The sequence below is a fragment of the Carlito syrichta genome, unplaced genomic scaffold (assembly GCF_000164805.1).
Source record: "Carlito syrichta isolate Samal-C Ts95f unplaced genomic scaffold, Tarsius_syrichta-2.0.1 Scaffold309881, whole genome shotgun sequence".
In the NCBI taxonomy this organism is placed as follows: domain Eukaryota; kingdom Metazoa; phylum Chordata; class Mammalia; order Primates; family Tarsiidae; genus Carlito; species Carlito syrichta.
Window position 1 is genome coordinate 138,479 of NW_007253977.1, and position 21,258 is coordinate 159,736.

At 44.4% G+C, this 21,258-nt stretch overlaps 1 protein-coding gene across 2 annotated transcripts in view; it reads right to left on the reverse strand.

The window, feature by feature from the left end:
• The window catches only part of DHX57 (DExH-box helicase 57), a 61,269-nt gene that overhangs the window by 5,032 nt on the left and 34,979 nt on the right, over positions 1 to 21,258 (reverse strand). The window contains exons 13-20 of one of the 2 annotated variants that reach the window (XM_021717596.1): positions 18,569 to 18,665; positions 17,284 to 17,457; positions 16,316 to 16,516; positions 12,307 to 12,583; positions 7,666 to 7,761; positions 7,493 to 7,576; positions 4,710 to 4,844; positions 3,637 to 3,711 (exon numbers count right to left, since the gene is read on the reverse strand). In XM_021717596.1, coding sequence (XP_021573271.1) covers positions 3,637 to 3,711; positions 4,710 to 4,844; positions 7,493 to 7,576; positions 7,666 to 7,761; positions 12,307 to 12,583; positions 16,316 to 16,516; positions 17,284 to 17,457; positions 18,569 to 18,665 — 1,139 coding nt within the window. The remainder of the gene's footprint in view (positions 1 to 3,636; positions 3,712 to 4,709; positions 4,845 to 7,492; positions 7,577 to 7,665; positions 7,762 to 12,306; positions 12,584 to 16,315; positions 16,517 to 17,283; positions 17,458 to 18,568; positions 18,666 to 21,258) is intronic. The other variant, XM_008068130.2, reaches the window with a different exon arrangement.

Below are 21,258 nucleotides of genomic sequence, written 5' to 3' on the forward strand. Positions count from 1 at the left end.
TCCTTCTGCCTCAGTCTTCCAAGTAGCCGGAACTACAGGTGCACGCTACCACGCCCGGCTAATTTTTGTTTTATTGTAGAGATGAGGTCTCGCCAAGTTGCGGGTCTCGAACCCGCAGGCTCAGGCAATCCATTTACCTCAGCCTCCCAAAGACGTGGGATTACAGGCTGAGCCACAGGGACCGGCTAAGACATAGTTTTCGATGGGCATGTATAGGCTCCTGTTGTAAGGATTTATAAAATGTAATCGGCTGGGCTCAGTGGCTCAGCCTGTAATCCCCGCACTTTGGGAGGCTAAGGCAAGACTGCCTGAGCCTGCGGGGTTCGAGACCAACCCAGGCAACTTGGCGAGACCTTGTCTTTACAATAAATAAAAAAATTAGCGGAGCCTGGGAGCGTGTGCCTATAGTTCTGGCTACTTGGAGAGCTGAGGAGGATGAATTGCCAGAGCCCAGCAGGTCAAAACTGGGGTGGCTGCGAGTGTCCCGCTGCACTCCAGCCTGGGCGACAGAGTGAGACTCCAACTCCAAAAAAAAAAAAAAAAAAACTGTGTAATCAATAAATTCCCTATGATTGGAAATTTAGATTATCTGCAATTATAAATAGTGCTGGCTGGGTGTGTTAGATTACACCTGTAATCCTAGCACCTTCCGAGGCTGAGGTGGAAGGACTGTTGGAAGCCAGGAGTTTGAGATCAGCCTGGGCAACAGGCTCTACAAAAATACATATATACAAAAATTAGCTGAGCGTGGTGGTGTGTGCTTGTAGTCCCAGCTACTCAGGAGGCTGAGGCAGGAGGATTACTTGAGCCAAGGAGTTCAAGGTTGCAGTGAACTGATCACACCACAGCCTGGATGACAGAGCAAGACTGTCACACACACAAAAAACACCCCAAAAGACACAACAGTCCTGAAATTAACATTCTCCTAGCTATATCTGTCCACATATGCAATTATTTCCTAATAATAAATCCCTATAAATAAAATTACTATCTAGGAAGGCTGTATACATTTATATTCCCACCCAGAGTGAGAGTGTCCATTTTAGGGGCACATGACAGCACTAGTGTTATAATTTTTATTTAAAAAATTATCTACTTATTTGTTTTAGAGACAGTGTCTTGCTGTGTTGCCCAGGCTGAAGTGCGGTGGCTATTCACAGGTGCAATAATAGCACATGGCAGCTTTGAACTTCTGGGCTCAAGCAATCCTTCTGCTTCAGACTTCCAGGTGGCTAAGACTACAGGCATATGCTACCATACCAGCTGTATTAAAATTAAAAAAAAAAAGTCTTGTCTATTTATTTATTTATTGAGTCAGAGTCTCATAGCTTGGAGTGTAATGGCATGCTCATGGCTACCGCAGCCCTGACGTGTTGGGCTCAGGTGATACTTCTGCCTCAACCTTCCAAATAACGGGAACTACAGGCGTGCACCACCACGCCTAGTTAGTTTTTCTGATTTAGTGTAGAGAGGTCTCGCCAAGTTACCCAGGTTGGTCTTGAGCCCCTGAATCAGGCAATCCTCTCGTCTCTGCCTCCCAAAGTGCTAGGACTACAGGTGTGAACCACCGTACCCGGCCAAAATCTTGTTAATTTAAAAAGTAAAAAGATGTTTTGTCTTTTGTTGCTTTAATTTGCATCTCCACATTAGCAATACTGAACACAGCTTTTGAGTATGTATCGTCTGCCATTCACACCCTTCACCTACTTTTCTGTTAGGTTCTACCAGATCTATTTTTAGTCTTTCCAATTGACTTTTTTTTTTTTTTTTGAGTCGGAATTTCACTGTTGCCCAGACTGGAGTACAGTGGCACACTCACGGCCACTGCAGCCTCAACCTCCTGAACTCAGGTGATTTTCCTGCCCTAGCCTCTCAAGTAGCTAGGACTATAGGCGTGTGCCACCACACCCAGCAAATTTCTTTGATTTGGTATTTTTTTGTTGTTGTTTTTGAGTTCTTAAACATATAGTAAGACCTATCACCTTTTCATTTTTGGTTTAGTTTCAAGATTACATTATTTGTCACCTAAAATTCCTTATACCATATTTATGGTTTTTGTTTCTACATTTTATTTAATTAATTAATTAATTTATTTTGAGTTGGAGTCTCACTCAGTCACCCAGACTGGAGTGTAGTGGCTGCTCCCAGCCACCGCAGCCTCGACCTGCTGGGCTCCGGCCATCCTTCCACCTCAGCCTTCCAAGTAGCTGGAACTACAGGCGTGCGCTACCATGCCCGGCTAATTTTTTTGATTTATTGTAGAGATGAGGTCTCGCCAAGTTGCCCAGGCAGGTCTCGAACCCGCGGGCTCTGGCAATCCACTCACCTCGGCCTCCCAAAGCGCAGGATTACAGGTTGAGCCACCGAGCCCAGCTGTTTCTACATTTTAAAGAAATTATTTTTCTCCACATTCTTTTTTCTTTAAATTTTGAAATAAATATCGACTCTTAGGAAGCTGCAAAACAGTACAGAGAGTTTCTAGTGCCCTTTACCCAGCTTCCCCCATGGTAACACCTTCCACAGCTATAGTATCCTACCAAAACCAGAAAATCTACACCCAAATGCTTGTTTTTCCATGTCAGGTGGGTAACGTGCTGATGCCGCAACAAGGCTGAGGGAGGCACATCTCACACGCGTGTGTGAGGACCCAGCATCAGGCTGATGAACTACAGAAGGGTCCAAGTGATTTTCAAAGTGCGTTTCAAATGGCTGAAAAGCATACAAGTACTAGGCAGAAAATGAGACAAATCAGATGTTAACTGAGAATTTAATACGCAAGTTAAGACCTTAAAAATGATTCGGTGCTCTGCTAAAGTCAAATTCTTCGGGAGAAATGGTCCCTGGAAAGGGCTGGATAATCAGAACTCGGATAAGAGCCCAAGAGCATACTTAGGCAGGTTCCAGAAGGCTGGTTGCAGGTGATCCTGTGGCAAAGCTCTGATTGTTTTCATCTGATTTCAGTCCAGAGTAGAGGCCACGAGGGAAACTTTAGTAAACCAAGATTCCAACAACACAGAAAGCTAGTTACGGACAGGTTGGCTGACAGATGGACATCTATGTCTATTTTCATTTTGGAATATCATAATAGGATTAAAACTTTTATGCAAACCGGGCACGGTGGCCTATAATCCCAGCACTTTGGGAAGCGGAGACGAGAGGATAGTCTGAGCCCAGGAGTTCAAGACCAGCCTGGGCAACTTGGCGAGACCTCGTCTCTACAATAAACCAAAAAATTAGCCGGGCATGGTGGCATGTACCTGTGGTTCCAGTTACTTGGAAGGCTGAGCGGAAGGAGAGGCGGAAGGATCACCAAAGCCCAGGAGGTCGAGGCTGCGGTGGCTGTGAGTGTGCCACTGCACTCCAGCCTGGGCGACAGAGTGAGACTTTGACTCAAAAAAACAACTTTTATGCAATAAATGTGCTCCTCAATGATGTAGCCAAGGAGATTTGGGGAACTGAAGGACTGGAAACATATACTTAGTTTAAGAGGCTGTGTGTGTGTGTGTGTGTGTGTGTGTGTGTACTGGTACATGTGTGTGAACCTCTTTCAGATGATCAACGTGCACATTGTCACTAATATTCCTTGGAGATAAACTAGACAAAAACTGGGAGGACCCCGGAAAGATGGTTTGTTACCTGCACTACGTTTGGATACAAAGCAGCACACAGCATTGCTGATATCAGCTTGTGGTTCTCAGCATTTGAGTTTGCCTGTGAAAAAAACACAGCATTAGTTACCAAGTAATGGGGCTACTGGTGTCTGTGCCCCGGAATTTACCATTATATTACATTAGATCTCAATCTTAAACAAAGCAAAAAAGAGCATCTAATGACTATCTCTTTGCTAGGAAAGTTATTTCTTTCTAAGTAAAACTCTGTTGGACCATAGACAGAACCCACTCCAAGAAGCCCACAATGACTCTTTCTAGATTTCTGCAAGGCAGTTAGTTACAAAGCCAGTGTTCCTAAGCATTAGTGGAGAGAGACATTTTGGTTCATGAGACATTCAGAATCTCCCAAAAGTAGCAACTGCACTGAGAACAGAGGGTGTCAGGCTCATCTTGCACGAGTGCCCTTCCTACAGCTATACAAAAACTGTCCTTGCTTAGAACAAAGCTAGCTGGTTTGAGAAAACATTATTGGAAAGCCTTTTTGACCTCTTACGAATTTATCAAGAACCAATGTGAAACTTAAAAAAACAAAATCAGCAACAATGAACAGAAAAAGCCTTTTGTTTTTATGAGCGTTAGGTGACACTTATTTTGGAAAGAAGAAAATCATGAATGCCAGGCCGGGTGTGGTGGCTCAAGCCTATGATCCCAGCACTTTGGGAGGCTGAGGTGAGAGGACTGCCTGAGCCCACAGGTTCGAGAAAGCCTGGGCAACTTGGCGAGATCTTGTCACTACAAAAAAAAAAAAAAAAAAAATTAGCCAGGCATGGTAGCATGCTCCTGTAGTTCCAGCGGCTTGAAAGGCTGAAGCACAAGGATTGCCTGAGCCCAGCAGGTCGACACTGGGGTGGCCGTGACCATGCCACTGCACTCTAGCCTGGGTGATGGAGTGAGACTCCAACTGAGAAAAAAAAAGCAGGATGCCCCTAACCCACTGGTCACAGGGCTTACGTGAAGACAAGCGTCTTCAAGTATTCCCAAGTCAGTATCACCCATGTGCTAATCAAAAAGAAATGAAAGCTAACTGCAATTCTTTACCTCCTCTCCGGTGGCATCTAAGACCCCGTCGCCTCCGTGGGCCCGCTTCTCAATTTCCCTCGCTCTGAGGCCTTCCTTTGCAAACCCTATATCTGACAAGAGTTCCGTGAATTGCCTTTTGAGGCTGGCCATTTCCTGAAAGAGGCGGAGAAACCTTTAAGCAAGGGCACCGGTACATCAAAGGTGTGTGCTCAGTCTTCCAGTGGTGAGTGACTGCAGATGTGGATTGCTGTGGTGGGCAGCTGGTTCTGTGGCATCATCACACAGGTGGGAGGTGATCTCGTCCACCTAACACTTCCTAAAAGTGGTTCTCACTCTTTTTTTTTTTGAGTTGGAGTCTCACTCTGTCACCCAGACTGGAGTGCAATGGCCACTCCCGGCCACCGCAGCCTCGACCTGCTGGGCTCCAGCGATCCTTCCACCTCAGCCTTCCAAGTAGCTGGAATTACAGGCATGCGCTACCACGCCTGGCTGATTTTTTGATTTATTGTAGAGATGAGGTCTCGCTGCCCAGGCGGGTCTCGAACCCGCGGGCTCAGGCAATTCACTCACCTCAGCCTCCCAAAGGCGTGGGATTACAGGCTGAGCCACCGAGCCCGGCTGTGGTTCTCACTCTTACAGATGGCACCCGGGGTGCAACGCTTGCACAGAAGCCCGAGGATCACTTACTGAACTCTAGATTACATTTTTAAACGCTTTCATTGAATTTTGGGTAGGTCTGATTTTCCCTGAAATGCTGAGGATGTGTATTTTGACTGGAACCACAAACTCCAAGAGCTGCTCTAGCCTCTTCGCTCTGTCTCAGTGGAACCAGCAGAACCTTCCCTGTTCCTCCCACCTGTGGCCTCACCGGCTCACCTCTTCCTGGGAACAGGGACATTAGTAAGTGATTTGGATTTAGACCCTCCTTCTCGTGGCTGAGCACAAACCTGAGCAAGAAAAGCACGATCCTCCTCCCCTCATGGCCTCTGGTCTAATGCAGACTGCATATCAGACAACAGGGAAGGAGGCCAGAGAACTAAGCAACACAGCCTGTCGCCTGCCCGCCTGCCCAGGGACAAACAACTCAGGTCTTCTCCTGGAACGTCTCAAGTTCACATGGATAACATGGCCAAATGTAACTAGGAGTTAAATACACCAGAGTTTCTACTTCATGACAGAATTTCAATTGAAATCTTCATAAAAATAATCCTACCATCCAAAGGAGTATAGGGACAAGAGAGAACTCTTGTTTGATGGACCTCATAGATCACAGCTATATTTACATATAAACTGAAGAAAAATAATAGAGAAGTTTAGTAAGATATGTAATTTAAAAGAAATATCCTCATTTTGCACTTAAAAATCTTAATGACTTGAGAAAATATTTAGGCCGGGCGTGGTGGCTCATGCCTGTAATCCCAGCACCTTGGAAGGCTGATTTGGGAGGATTGCTTGAGGCCAGGAGTTCGAGACCAGTCTGGGCAACACAGTGAGACACTGTCTCTACAAATAAAAAAATAAAGAAAATATTTACTACTGTACCACATAAATGCCCCTTTTGATAAGTGGTTCCCAACCCCTACTGCATTATTAGAATCATTGAGCCCAACAATGACCATAAACAGGTGCCCAGTCCCCAACCCCCGATCCAGATTTAATTGGCCTGGAGTAGAACCTAGGCATTAATATTTTTCTTTTCTTTTTAATTTTTTAAAGTCACTTCAGGAGACTTTATTGTGCAGTCAAGATCGACAATTATTGCTTCTGAAGCTCTTAGAATAAAACTACAGCTTTTGTATTTGCAGAAAGTCTCACTGTGGTACCAATGAAGGCAGAAGAATGAATGCAACATGGGGTGGTCTTGAGAGTTTATCACTTCATCTTAAAAGGGCAAACTCACTCATTTGTACATTATTCAGTGAATCTTTACTAAGTGCCAACTCTGTGCTGGGCACTGGGATACAGTGCTGAGCACAAGAGGTAAGGTCTCCGCTCTTCCAGGGCTTGGAAGACAGAGAGGAACACACAATTGCCAGGTAATGGAAGGTACTAGGAGCACTCGCTTTGTGTTCAACTTTGTGGCGTATCAGTGTTTAATACGAAAGGGGGCCCCTTCCCCTTCCCAGCCCCAAAGACTGAGTAAAACAAGTGCTTTACAAGACATGCACCATCATTATTTGGCTTCTCATACCACTCCACGATGACAAAAGAGGACAGAAGCCCAGCCTATTATTACAGAGAGTAATAAACCTTTCTCCTTCTTGTGTATCATTATTGACACACAGTAGGTTCTGGCAGACATAAGAAAAATTAACGAAGAGAATCTGACCCAGTATCAGTTCTCTGGTTTTGAGGAGAAGGTTAGGGGACTGGAGACGGACACAGACCCCTTTGAGAATCAGATGAAAGCTGAGATCCCTCTCTCCAGGAGACTGAACACATGGAGACACACACAATTTTGCAAACAATTTCAGGGGCTCACGGACCCAGGTGTAGAGTGCCTGGGATAGCTATGACAACACAGACGTCAGTCAGCAGCCATCTTCTGAGCTCCTGTATTCCACCTCCATATAAGGAAACACCAATTCACAAAAAAGAGGAAAAAGACATCAGTTACTAGGTGCAGCACAGAAGACCTTGTGTCACCATGCAGGAGTCCATCTGGCACAGCCGGCAAAGCCAAAAGAGTCCAGAAATAACATTTCCACATCAAGACAGGGCAGGTGAGAGACATCAGCAGTGCCCTTTAGGGACCTACCACAGCAGAAAACAAAGGAACAAACAGCCACAGAGCAACTCACCTGCAGAACTCTTCCTGACAAGAAGTTCTGTCTGCAGTAATTGTAACTTGCCTGCACACCTTCTTTTGTACTCAGCTGCCATCCCTACATTTGGGAGAAAAAGCAAACTGAACTCACTCTGTCTTTAGTGCTAACTCTGGTAATAAAACCAAGCTGTTAGGCTAGACACGTGCCTTATATGCTCGTAGAAGGGCGAGATAATCACTGTTTGCAAAGGCAAATTCCAGCTTTTTCTGATTGGCTTCCTCCTTTTTATCCCAGGGAGACACCTAAAGGAAGAAAACCAGATTTAAAAGACTCATTTTATGAGGTTTCCAATGGCACTTTCCTACTGGTGAAGCCAGATGCCTTGCGAGAGCGTTTGCGTGACGACGTGACCCGCAATCAGCGGGTCAGCGATTACAGGCAAAGTCGGCAGCAGCTAGGAAGCCAACAGTCTCACTTGTCCTGGGAGTCTGTCCCCGCCCCCCAACTGGGCTCCTCTGGGTCTTTTAGTTCCAAGTGCAAGAGTTATCAAAGAGTCACGCATTATAAAGCTACATCTGAAACCTAAATTGCATTATCTCTATGGTATCTTTATTTTACAGATTCCTATCCAGTTTTTACATTTGAGTCTTCCCTGCTTCTCTACCCATAATGTTTTCCTCCTGTTTTTTAATAACATTTACAGGTCTGCCTTTTTTCTACACATTTATAAAATCAGCAGAGAAGTTCATTATGGGCTTCACCCATACTGATTCCTTCATCCAGTGACATTTCTCTGCTTTTTCAGACTCTGAAACACCAGCATGGGCTGCAGTGGTTCCTCCCAGCAGCTACACTGGGGCCCTGGCTAGACACCACTGGAAGCACTGGAAGTCAACTATGCTGCTTCTCCCTGTTTGTACATGTGAATAACTTTATAGCTAACACAACAACTAAATTTTAGGTTTTTTTTTTTTGAGTTGGAGTCTCACTCTGTCACCCAGACTGGAGTGCAGTGGACGCTCCCGGCCACCGCAGCCTTGACCCACTGGGCTCCGGCGATCCTTCTGCCTCAGCCTTCCAAGTAGCCGGAATTACAGGCATGCGCTATCACGCCTGGTTGATTTTTTGATTTATTGTAGAGATGAGGTCTCACTGCCCAGGCGGGTCTCGAACCCATGGGCTCAGGCAATCCACTCACCTTAGCCTCCCAAAGGCACGGGATTACAGGCTAAGCCACCGAGTCCAGCTTAAATTTTAGTTTTTGACGTTATGTTTACACAGTCCAGCAAAGGACAGGTGCTCAATTCTGACCAGGGAAGACATCAACACTTCTTTTTATTTTATTTTATTTTATTTTTGAGTCGGAGTCTCACTCCGTCACCCAGACTGGAGTGCAGTGGCATGCTCCTGGCCACCGCAGCCTCAACCTGCTGGGCTCTGGCGATCTTTCTGCCTCAGCCTTCCAAGGAACTGGAACTACAGGTGCGCCCTACCACACCCGACTAAGTTTTTGATTTATTGTAGAGATGAGGTCCTGCCAAGTTGCCCAGGCTGGTCTCAAACCTGGCAATCCTCACCTCGGCCTCCCAAAGTGCTGGTACTATAGGCGTCAGTCACCACGGCCAGCTGACATCATCACTTCTAACGAGTCTCTCTGTATTCCAGTACAAGGAAACGGTCAGTGAGAGATTTAGATGACAGGAGAGAAGGCAATAGCGGTCTTGTTCGCAACGTGGATACTGACCCTGGGCCCATAGCAAGTGCTGCCACCTCTTCTGGTCCTTAGTTCTACTGGGGTTGTTAAGAGAGGAGCTGGACTAAGACCTTTTTCAGATCCGTGAGTTTATAGTTCTATGAAGTGTAACATTATACCTGAAGAAAATGATTACATCCATCTATTCCTCCATCTATACAAGATAAGTCGTGGTAAAAATAAAGGCAGGGCCAGGTGCGATGGCTCAGACTGTAATCCCAGCACTTTGGGAGGCCGAGGCAAGAGGATTGCCTGAGCCTGTGGGTTTGAGACCAGCCTGGGCAACTTGGTGAGACCGCGTCTCTATAAATCAGAAAATTAGCTGGGCATGGTAGCGTGTGCTTGTAGTTCCAGCTACTTGGAAGGCTGAGGTAGAAGGATCGCCGGGGCCCAGAAGGTTGGGGCTGCGGTGGCCCTGAGCGTGCCACTGCACTCCAGCCTGGGTGACAGAGTGAGACTCTAACTCAAAAAAAATTAAAACATTAAAAAAAATAAAGGCAGGCAGACACTCCAGCCAACAGCAGGGCACCCACTCTTCTGAAGTACACACAGAGCAGCCTCCAGGACAGACCATGTGCCTGACCACGAAACGAAGCTCAGGACGTCCTAAGAGATTCCACATTTAACGGGTCTTCCCCATTCAGACACTGGAGAAGAAGAGCAAGCAAACTCTAAAGCAAGCAGAAGGAAGGAAATGATAAAGCGCAGACACAAAATGGAGAATAAAAAAAAAAAAAAAAAATCAATAAACCCCAAAGCTGGTTCTCTGAAAAGAAAAAGACTGACCAACCTGTAGCCAGACCAACCAAGAAAAAGAGAGAGAAGCTTAAAGTGCTATAATCAGAAAGAGGGCACACTACTACTAACCTTACAGAAATAAAAAGGATTACAAATAAATGCTATGAATAATTACATGCAATAAATTAGATAACTTAAATGAAATAGACAAATTCCTAGAAAGACACAAACTAACAAAACTGACACAAGCCGGGCTCGGTGGCTCAGCCTGTAATCCCGCGCCTTTGGGAGGCTGAGGTGAGTGGATTGCCTGAGCCCGCGGGTTCGAGACCTGCCTGGGCAGTGAGACCTCATCTCTACAACAAATCAAAAAATCAGCCAGGCGTGGTAGCGCATGCCTGTAATTCCGGCTACTCAGAAGGCTGAGGCGGAAGGATGGCCGGAGCCCAGCAGGCCGAGGCTGTGGTGGCCGGGAGCGGCCACTGCACTCCAGTCGGGGCGACAGAGTGAGACTCCAACTCAAAAAAAAAAACAAACAAAAAACTGACACAAAAAGAGACACCCTGAATAGACCTATAACAAGTCAAGAGATTGAATTGGAAATTTAAAAACTACCTGCAAAAAAAAACCCCTCAGGTTCAGGTGGCTTTACCACTGACTTCTACTAAACATAAGAAGAATTAATACCATTTTTCTTCACAAATGCTTCCAAAAAATAGAGGATAAGGGAATACATCTCAATATATTTTATGTAGCCAGTGTTATCTTGATACCAAAACCAAAGACGTTACAAGAAAACTATAGGCCAATATCTCTCACGAATCTACATGTAAAAATCTTCACAGAATATCAGCAAAAGGTAAAAGGGCAGTAATGCTAAGGGGTTTCTTTATAAGGTGGTGAAACATTCTTATTTCTTCTTATTATTATTTGAGTTGGGGTCTTGCTCTGTCACCCAGGCTGATCTGCCACTCCAGTGGCATGATCATGGCTCATTGCAGCCTTGACCTTCTGGGCTTATGTGATCTGTTCACCTTGGCCAACCTTGTAGCTGGGACTACAGGTGTGCCCCACCATGCCCGGCTAATTTTTAAATTTTTTTTATACAGATGGGGTCTTAGCCGGGCTTGGTGGCTCAGCCTATAATCCCGTGCTTTAGGAGGCTGAGGTGAGTGGATTGCCTGAGCCCGCGGGTTCGAGACTCACCTGGGCAACTTGGTGAGACCTCATCTTTACAATAAATAAATAAATAAATCAGTCGGGCATGGTAATGCGTGCCTATAATTCTGGCTACTCAGAAGGCTGAGGCGGATGGATCGCCGGAGCCCAGTGGGTCGAGGCTGCAGTGGCCAGAAGCGGCCACTGCACTCCAGTCGGGGCGACAGAGTGAGACTCCAACTCAAAGGAAAAAAAAAAAAGAGAAAAACAATATTATGAGATGGGGTCTTGCTATGTTGTCTAGGCTTGCCTCAAACTCCTGGGCTCAAACAATCTTCCTGCGTCAGCCTCTCAAAGTGCTGGGATTACAAGTGAAACCCACCAAGGCTGGCCTTGAATTGTATGCTTTAAATGGGCAAACTGCATGATAAGTAAATCATATTTCAATAAAGCTGTTTTAAAAAGGGGTAAAATGTACTTATTGCCTTATCATACAAGGACATCTGTAGCTCGTTTGCATTTTCTGATTTTTCTATAATGTGTAAGTATAGCACAAAAAGGACCTCGATTATTATGATTTTTTTTTTGAGTTGGAGCCTCACTCTGTTGCCCAGGCTGGAGTGCAGTGGCATGCTTAGGGCCACCACAGCCTCGACCTGATCGGCTCAGGCGATTTTTCCGCCTCAGTCTTCCAAGTAGCTGGAACCACAGGAGTGCTACCACGCCCGGCTATAGATTATTCTTTCTTTTTTTTTTTGAAAAAAGAAAAGTGCACGTTCCCGGCCACCGCAGCCTCAACCTGGTGGGCTCTGGTGATCCTTCCACCTCAGCTTTCCAAGTAATCGGAACTATAGGTGTGTGCTACTATGCCCAGCTAATTTTTTGATGTATTGTAGGGATGATGTCTCGCCAAGTTGCCCAGGTGGGTCTCGAACCCACAGGCTCAGGCAATCCACTCGCCTCAGCATCCCAAAGTGCTGGGATGACAGGCTGAGCCACCAAACCCGGCCTGGATTATTCTTCATAAGTTATATCTTCAGTTCTTCACCTTTATTTGGGGCACGGATCTCTTTGAGGATCGATGGCATCATGCCCTGGAAAATTCATATCCAACATACAAGCACATTTTTAGGAGACTCAAATATCCTGATGCCTCCAGTTTCCACAGAGTCCAGTTTAGAGAATGTTCTTTACTTACAAAAGGAGACTTGAAGGCCAAACTGGCAGCAATGGTGAGAGCAGGATCCAAACAGCGGAAGATAGACCCGAACAGCATGAGCTTGCCGATTCTCACGTCCACGGGCAGAGAGGCCAGGTGGTATCCAAGCGGGGTCAATTTCTCATCAGGGGTTAATGCTCCCAAGTCTCGTAATCGTATTTTTGAGGCACGAAGAGAATCAGCGTGTGGAGGTTCAATGAGCTGAGAGAATACAGACTGGAGATTATGAGCGCCGAACATCTCCAAAATTTTAATTCTGAGAGAGAAAACAAAATAATGATTTGTCAATTTTATTTCTAGTGGAAAGACACAGAGGAACAACTTCTTTCTTGAGTGAGACTAATTTACAATTTCCCAGATATAGGCTTTTATAAACCACACAATGCTCGTTGAAATCGAACTTTAAAAACTTCTCACAAAGCCGGGCTCGGTGGCTCAGCCTGTAATTCTGCACCTTTGGGAGGCTGAGGTGAGTGGATTGCCTGAGCCCGCGGGTTCGAGACCCGCCTGGGCAGCGAGACTCCTCTCTACAATAAATCAAAAAATCAGCCGGGCATGGTAGCGCATGCCTGTAATTCCGGCTACTCGGAAGGCTGAGGTGGAAGGATCGCCGGAGCCCAGCAGGTCAAGGCTGCAGTGGCCGGGAGCGGCCACTGCATTCCAGTCTGGGCGACAGAGTGAGACTCCAACTCAAAAAAACAAAAAACAAAAAACTTCTCATGAGTCTTCTAGTTGTCCCAGCCATACACCCCAGAAACTCACTTTCAGACCCTGAAGTACATTCATATTCAGAATAAAATTATAAACTTTCAAATGCTTCTTTCTATGACAGTGGCTTCAAACTATGAAACAGACAAAGATAGCAAGTGTTGGCAAGGACTGGAGAAATTAGAACCCTTGTGTGCTGCTATTGGTGGGAATGTAAATGGTAGGAATGGAAAATGGAAAACAGGATGGAGGTTTCTCAGGAAATTAAGGTAGAACTCCCAGGATGATCCAACAATCCCACTTCTGGGGACACATCCAAATGGACTGAAGTCAGGCTCTTGCAGAGATATCTGCACTTCCATGTTCACGGCAGTGCTATTCACAATTGCCAAGATGTGGAATCAACGAAATATCCATCGAAAGATGAGTGGATAAAGAAAATGTGGCATATAGATACAATGGACTATTGTTCTGCCTTAAAAAATTCGGCAACAAGTGACACCATAGATGAAACCTTGAGGACAAGATAGTAAGTGAGGCAAGCCAGTCACAGACTGACTGTGTGATTCCACTTAGAAGACGGATCTAAAAGAGTCAAACTCACAGAAGCAGAGAGTCGAATGGTGGCTGCCGGGGCTGGGGAGAAGGGGACGAGGAGTTGCTGTCCCATGGGTATAAAGCTTTAGTGATGCAAGATGAGTAAGTTCTAGAGTGCTGCTTTACAACCCTGTGGCTACAGCCAACAAGACTATGTTGTGCACTCAGAAACCCGTTGAAAGGATAGATCTTGGCCAGGCATGGTGGTGCATGCCTGGAATCCCAGCACCTTGGGAGGCTGTAGTGGGAGACTTGAGACCCAGAGTTCAAGACCACACTAGGCAACATGGTCAGATTCCATCTTTAAAAAACCATTAAAAAAAATTAGCTGGTCACGGTGGCAGGTCCTGTAGTCCCAGCTACTCAAGAGGCTAAAACAGGAGGATTCCTTGAGCCAGGATGTTCAAGGTGGCAGCAAGCTATGATTGCATCACTGTAATCAAGTCTAGGCAACAGAGCAAGACACCCCACTCTAAAAAAATAAAGAGTAAACCGAAAATGATTAGCTTAGACAGTTATGACTGCTATACAATTAAAGGTTTTTTTTTTTTTAATGAAAATGATTCACATGTTCTCACATCTGAAATCGCAGCCATTTTGTGTTTGCGTTTTTTTTTTGAGTCAGGGTCTCACTCTGTCGCCCAGGTTGGAGTGCAGTGGCACGCTCACGACCACCACAGCCTTGACCTGTTGAACTCAGGTGATCCTTCCACCTCAGCCTTCCAGGTAGCTGGAACCACAGGTGAGCACTATCTCACCCAGCTGTTTTTTTTGTTTGTTTGTTTTTGAGTTGGAGTCTCACTCTGTTGCCTAGACTGGAGTGCAGTGGCCGCTCCTGGTCACCGCAGCCTCGACCTGCTGGGCTCCGGCGATCCTTCTGCCTCAGCCTTCCAAGTAGCTGGAACTACAGGTGCACGCTACCACACCCGGCTAATTTTTTTTATTTATTGTAGAGATGAAGTCTCGCCAAGTTGCCCTGGCGAGTCTCGAACCCGTGGGCTCAGGCAATCCACTCACCTCAGCCTCCCAAGGCTTACAGGCTGGGATTACAGGCTGAGCCACCAAGCCCAACTCCCAGCTAAGTTTTTGATTTATTGTAGAGACGAGGTCTCGCCAAGTTGCACAGGCTGATCTCAAACCCTTGGGCTCAGGCAATCCTCTCGCCTCCGCCTCCCCAAGTACTGAGATCACAGGCATGAGTCACCACATCCTGCTTGCAGTCATTGCTTATGAAATTACACTGCATCATGTCTTGCCTATGACAGCTCTTGAAAAACTACTGTTTTAAATTATGAACTCTGCAATTTCTTCAAAAGAGAAAAATATAAACAGATAAAATTATATTTGCTTCACTTATAATTCCTTTTAAACTTATATACATATAGTCGACTTATATGCATATAGTTTTACATTTTTGTTAATGCATACATAGTTGGTACCTAGCTCCATGTATTTCACTAAAGACACACATTGACAGTGATCCACTTAAATTTCAAATGGAAAAAGAAGAGTTAACTTTGTTGGACTATATAACTTGCCTGTTTTCCCACTCTTAACTATCTGAGTTGTTTTAAAGTCACATTCCATTTTCCCCTTCTCTCGTCTTCCTTCATGGGTCAACCAACTCCCAAAGCTCACAAATCCCTTCATCCCCTAAGTTCAGGGCGAAGGCTCTCCCCAGTTCCTTAATCCCAGACCATGGACAGTCAAACACAGGACCTCTTCTTGTATCCTATGGTTTCCCTATGCTTCACCCAGTGCCTGGGAAACGAGAGGCTTCAAAATACACCTGCTGGTTGAAAGAAGTGCTATTTCATCCTTGTATAAGCTATTATTTTCCCCTTACGGTTATTTAAATGGGCATACTCCCTTGAGGTAGTGACCGGGTCAAAGAACATAGACAGTTTTAGAGTTCTTATGTGTCACCAAGCAAATTTTCAGAAAGGTTGAATCAAAGTTTCCCAGCCTTAATGACAGTGAGTTTGAACATTTTCTCACTAAATCCTATTTTATGACATTTGTTCATTAGGCAAATAATGGAGTTTTCGACTTTTGTTCACTTTTCCCTGGCATAAGCTGATATTGGTGTTGCCCCAGCAGAAATTCCTGTATAAGTTCGATTCTTTTCCTAATTTACAAATGTATCCAGAAACTCTATTTTAGGGTCCTGCTGTGCAACATAAGAGATCTTTATGTACAGGAGTTAAAAGGTATGGTGAAGGCCGGGCTTGGTGGCTCATCTTGTAATCCCAGCATTTTGGGAGGCCGAGGTGAGTGGATTGCCTGGGCCTATAGGTTCGAGACCAGTCGGGTAACTTGCCAAGACCCTGTCTCTACAATAAAATAAAAAATAGCTGGGCATAGTAGTGCACGTCTGTAGTTCCAGCTATTCGGAAGGCTGAGGCAGAAGGATCACTGGAGCCCAGAAGGTCGGTGCTGGGGTGGGCATGAGCGCGTGTGCCACTGCGCTCCAGCCTGGGTAAAGGAGTGAGACTCCAACTCAAAAAAAAAAAAAAAAGGTATGGTGAAGGCAACACTGAAGAACTCTTTCTTCACAAATGAGTTTATCCATAACCATTCTTAGCAAGATATCTTTTGGTAAGAAAAGAAAAACATGGAACTTAATGGGGCAAGAGACACACTTAGACCTTTCGGAAGCAGTACACAAAAATCCAGAGGCAACCTTAGGCACAGCTGCTCCAGCGGCACTCTTTGTATTTCGGGTAGCTGTTGCTTTAACAGCAGGTGACTGTAGTGATGGCTGGTGAATAAATGGAAGCAGACCCCGGAGGCCACACGGCCCGCTCGGCCTTTTCTTTGCAGAGCGTTGGCTTGGGAAACAAAAGTATCCTCTAGACTTTCCATCCCTTTGCTGGCATCATATCTATACAGAAAAGAAAACATACAATAATTATTTTACAGGATCCTGGCCAAGACTACTTTGCATGGACATACTAGGTGAACTGGCTCCCAATATAAGGACCGTGCCCTGTGTACTCTGGGATACTTGAGTCCCTAGGGGGAACAGCTAGTGTTGATTTAAGTGGTGATATGTACCACTACCCACAATCTCTTTATTAAACTGTTTTTCATCTAAGCACATATAAAATCAAGTGAGAAAAAGACAGGAAAAGTGGTTCATTACTTCCAAGGAGAAACCTTAAACTTTCCCACCCGTTTGACTTTCAGATCCATGGTCTTGGCTACAGAATCACTCACACATCCAGTTTCATGAAGTATTTTTGTCAAACTGCAATCCATTCAGCTTAATAGCATTCGCCATTAAAAGCTGTGTCTCCCATTATGCAGCCATAAAGAAGGACAAACATATGGACTTCACAGCAACTTGGATGGATATAGAGTCGATCATACTCAGTGATCTATCACAGAAACAAAGAACTGAGTACCATATGTTCTCACTCATAACTGGACCTTGAACAATTACCATAATATTATAAGAAAGGGATTGGCAGTAGTGGGAAACTGCCAGGGGAGGAGGGGCAGGCCTCATCAACAAGGGTATCTACACAATCAACGTTTGTATACCTAACCCTGAATTGTGCCCCACATCTTTAAAATTAAAAAAAAAAAGCTGTGCCTCCCTAAAGGAGGCACCTTTAGCCCCTCTCTTATGGTACCCAAAGAGAATACCTCTTTTCTTTCATTTTCCCAGAATCAACAACATAGACAACATCATCGATGGTGATGGACGTCTCAGCAATGTTGGTGGAGATTATAATCTTAGTTACACCTACAGGAGGTTTTGCAAACACAGCCTGCTGCTCTTCACTGGACAAAGATGAGTGTAGCGGGTGGATCACACATCTAAAAGGAAACAAAAGCACAGGAAGTATTCCAGCACCAGGCACTGAAACTGGGTTAGAGTGGATGAATGCCCATAATGCTGACAACATCCCTCCAGTGTCCGCGGCTTCTCTACAGCCCATCCTCAAGACCTCGCTCTTCCAGATGGGAAGGTTCTTCCTGATTCCCACACAATACCTATTCTGTTCTAGGAACTAAAAACCTTTGACCAACTTGAGAAAAATGCTGGTGTGTGATTCAGTAGTAAATAGTAGAGAGGAATAAATAACTGGTATTCTATAAGTAGCAAGTTTAGAGCAAACTAACCAGCAAAGAATCATGTTTTTCCTTACCTTTAAATCCAGAGAAAGAGAAGCAAAGACAGCGATGTAAGCTCAGAAACATCATTCTTACATTTCTAGGCAGTGTTTATTTGACAAATAGTTTCTGCATTAGATGTAAAGACACACTCAGTGTGTCTTTTTTTTTTGAGTTGGAGTCTCACTCTGTCACCCAGAATGGAGTGCAGTAGCACAATGATGGCCACCGCAGCCTCAACTGGGTTCAGGCAATCCTTTCACTCAGCCTTCTAAGTAGCTGGAACTACAGGCACGTATCACCATGCCCGGCTAATTTTTTTTATTTATTGTAGAGATAAGGTCTCACCAAGTTGCCCAGGCTGGTCTAGAACCCATGGGCTCAGGCAATTCTCTCATCTCAGCCTCCCAAAGTGCTGGGATTATAGGCATGAGCCACCAAGTCCGACTATCCAGTGTGTCTTGCTGCTGGAATAGGAACCACTAAAACAGCAGTACTTTGTTGTTACTAACAATGGCTTTTCCCTACCTCTCCCCTCCCCGCTCCCTAGGAATCTGGCAACTGGAATTACAGCAAGTTTGCTGAGTCACTATGCTAAGCAAAGAGAAATACTTTCTCTAATAAAATGGGAATAATGGACTTCCTGGAACAAATAGGTCTGTTCATTTCCAGCTAGCATAAGCAAATGTATATCTGATGAATAATAACAGTATCTAAAGAGGGTAATGACCACAAAAAAGACATTTCTAGTCTTTTTTCATCTTTGTAGCTAACTGCAATGGATGATCAGGAATATAGAAAGCAATGAGCTTACCGGTTACTACGTCTGCTGTTGAAAAGAGAATTAGACTGTAGCTGTTCATAGAGCATTTTGATTTCTGCTAGTCCAGGTAAAAATACAAGTATAGCACCTGGGTATATAAAAAGAACCAACATGATAAATGCAAAAAAGGAAATATTAATATGGACTAGAAAGCTATTTTAAACCCCAAAATGTAATAATCTGAGAACCATCAGTTTTCTCTGTAAAGTCTTCAAGGATGTAAATAAATTATGTTTTCCCTACATCCTCTAACTTAATAAAGACAAAATGGAGTACTATTATCCTTCTACAAGGAAAACTGAGTTATAGAAAAGTATAATGCCTAAAAGTAACATTAGTTAAGCTCTTTAAACTCACACACATACTTCTTCAATACACTGGCCGCTAACATTCTGTATCTTTATTTTTTTAGAGATGGGGTTTCACTATGTCCAGGCTGGTCTTGAACTCCTGAGCCCAAGTGATCCTCCCACCTCTGCCTCCTGAGCAGCTGGGATTACAGGCATGTGCCACCATGTTGGCCTTGACATTCTATTTCTATAGGAAGAGTTATCTTTCTAACCTTATAAGACAGAAAGACTCTTCTCTCTATTAATAAATAAAATCCATAAATATTTTACTGGGAATGAGAAAAAGAAACTGTAATCAGCTAGCCAATCTGGTACTCTAAACTCAGATCTTAGAGACAGCACATTAACTAACCATGTCATATGAACAGTTTATGGACTTTTAAGTTTTACGGTAAAGAAAATAAGCAGTGATAACTGATGATAGTGTATTTCTGGGCCTAGAGCGGGTCACTGAGCGACAGTCACCTCTTCTGTGCTTACTCAGAAGGAAACCGATCCTGTCTTCACCAGCCCCCTTCAGTCCCACCAACGAGGACTGAATGCTATGTCAGCTGTGCATTAAGCCAAGGGGACATAAACAAGGGTCTGCCTACAAGGAACCTATGGTCCATTCTTTAGTCACAGTCAGCCTCCCCACTAAGTAAATAAGGAATCTGAATTATTGCAAAAATGGACATGGAAGGAAGAAGCTCAGGAGAAAACCTGGAGTGTGGTTTTTATCACTTCATTGTACACTTCATTGAACGTTGCATACATGGTCTTGTTTCATTTTTGTGGCCGCCATTAAGAAGGGTACTAGTACTCCACAAAGGATTCAGGCCACAGAGTGAATAAGCACAAACCCAGGGCTGTGGCACCAGATCCATTCTCCTTCTGTGTGCATGCCACGGCGCTCTCTGCTAAAGCGCCACAAAATTTTATTAAGAGAAGATAAGCAAAAAATAAAATAAAAAGGAAAAAAAGCCACAACATTTAAGAGTGGTAAAATTATACGGGCGGAAAAAAATGCTGTCTTCATTTCTCTATGCCTTGTGAGCTGCCCTGCCCTCAGGGCTTGGCTAACTGTGTCAGGGATATCTCTCGTGTTCGCAAATAAATCACTGACTCCCTAATCACTGTATCTACTCTATTTTGAATTCAAGTAATTTTTTAACATTTCTTTTTGGCTGCTATGCTAGATTTTTTCAATAACATTCCTCTCCTTTGGGATGAAATAAGATATTCAGTCCAGTGACTGAATATCTTTAGCCAACACTGACTACTTGCCAAGAGAAAAGAAACAAGGCATTTTAATAATTTTATATGGTTCACAAGTGTCTTTACAAAATATCATATCATGAATAAAACCTAAGCAGAAGGGAACAGTCATTCTTATTGCCCTTAAGTACTTTATGAGCACAGAATGATTTTTTGACTTATTATTCTATTTAACAATTGCCCAACATTCGCTGCCCTTCATCTATTCATGCAATAAATATTTACTCTGTACCTAAATGTTCCAGGCACTGTTCTAGAGTCTGAGAAACACAATGGTGAAGAAGAAATCCTATTTTTTTTTTTTTGAGTTGGAGTCACTCTGTCGCCCAGGCTGGAGTGCAGTTACTTGCTCACGGCCACCCTAGTGTCAACCTGCTGGGCTCTGGAGATCCTTCACCTTAGTTTTCCAAGTAGCGGGAACTACAGGCACATGCTATCACACCCGGCTAATTTTTGATTTATTGTAGAGATGAGGTCTCGCCAAGTTACCTGGGCTGGTCTCGAACCCATAGGCTCAGGCAATCCACTCGCTTCGGCCTCCCAAAGTGCTGGGATTACAGACTGAGCCATTGAGCCGGGCCAGAAATCCTTTTCTTAAGGAGCTTACATTCTATTGAAGGGGATCATTAGTAAGCAAACTTCTAATTTCTGAGAGTATTAAGTATTACAATGAAAATCATTTTATAATATCGTGATAGAGTAAGGTAGAGGGGCAAAACAACAGATAGGGTGGTTTGTAAAAGTAGGATTTGAGCAGAAACCCAAAGAGGTGAAGGATTCAGTTACGAGAACACTTACGGTATGCGTTCTAGAAATAAGGGACTGCAAGTGAGATTTTACAGACTGCCAGGACAAGAAGACACTGAGTAGGGAAAAGTAGTGACTATACTCTGTTATAGTACGGTAGAAGTAATCATGATAATAGCAATAGTAAATATACAGCTGACTCTTGAACAACACGGGTTTGAACTGCATGGGTCTACTTATAGGCAAATTTTTTCCAGTAAGTATATTGAAAACTATTTTGAGCCGGGCTCGGTGGCTCAGCCTGTAATCCCAGTGCTTTGGGAGGCT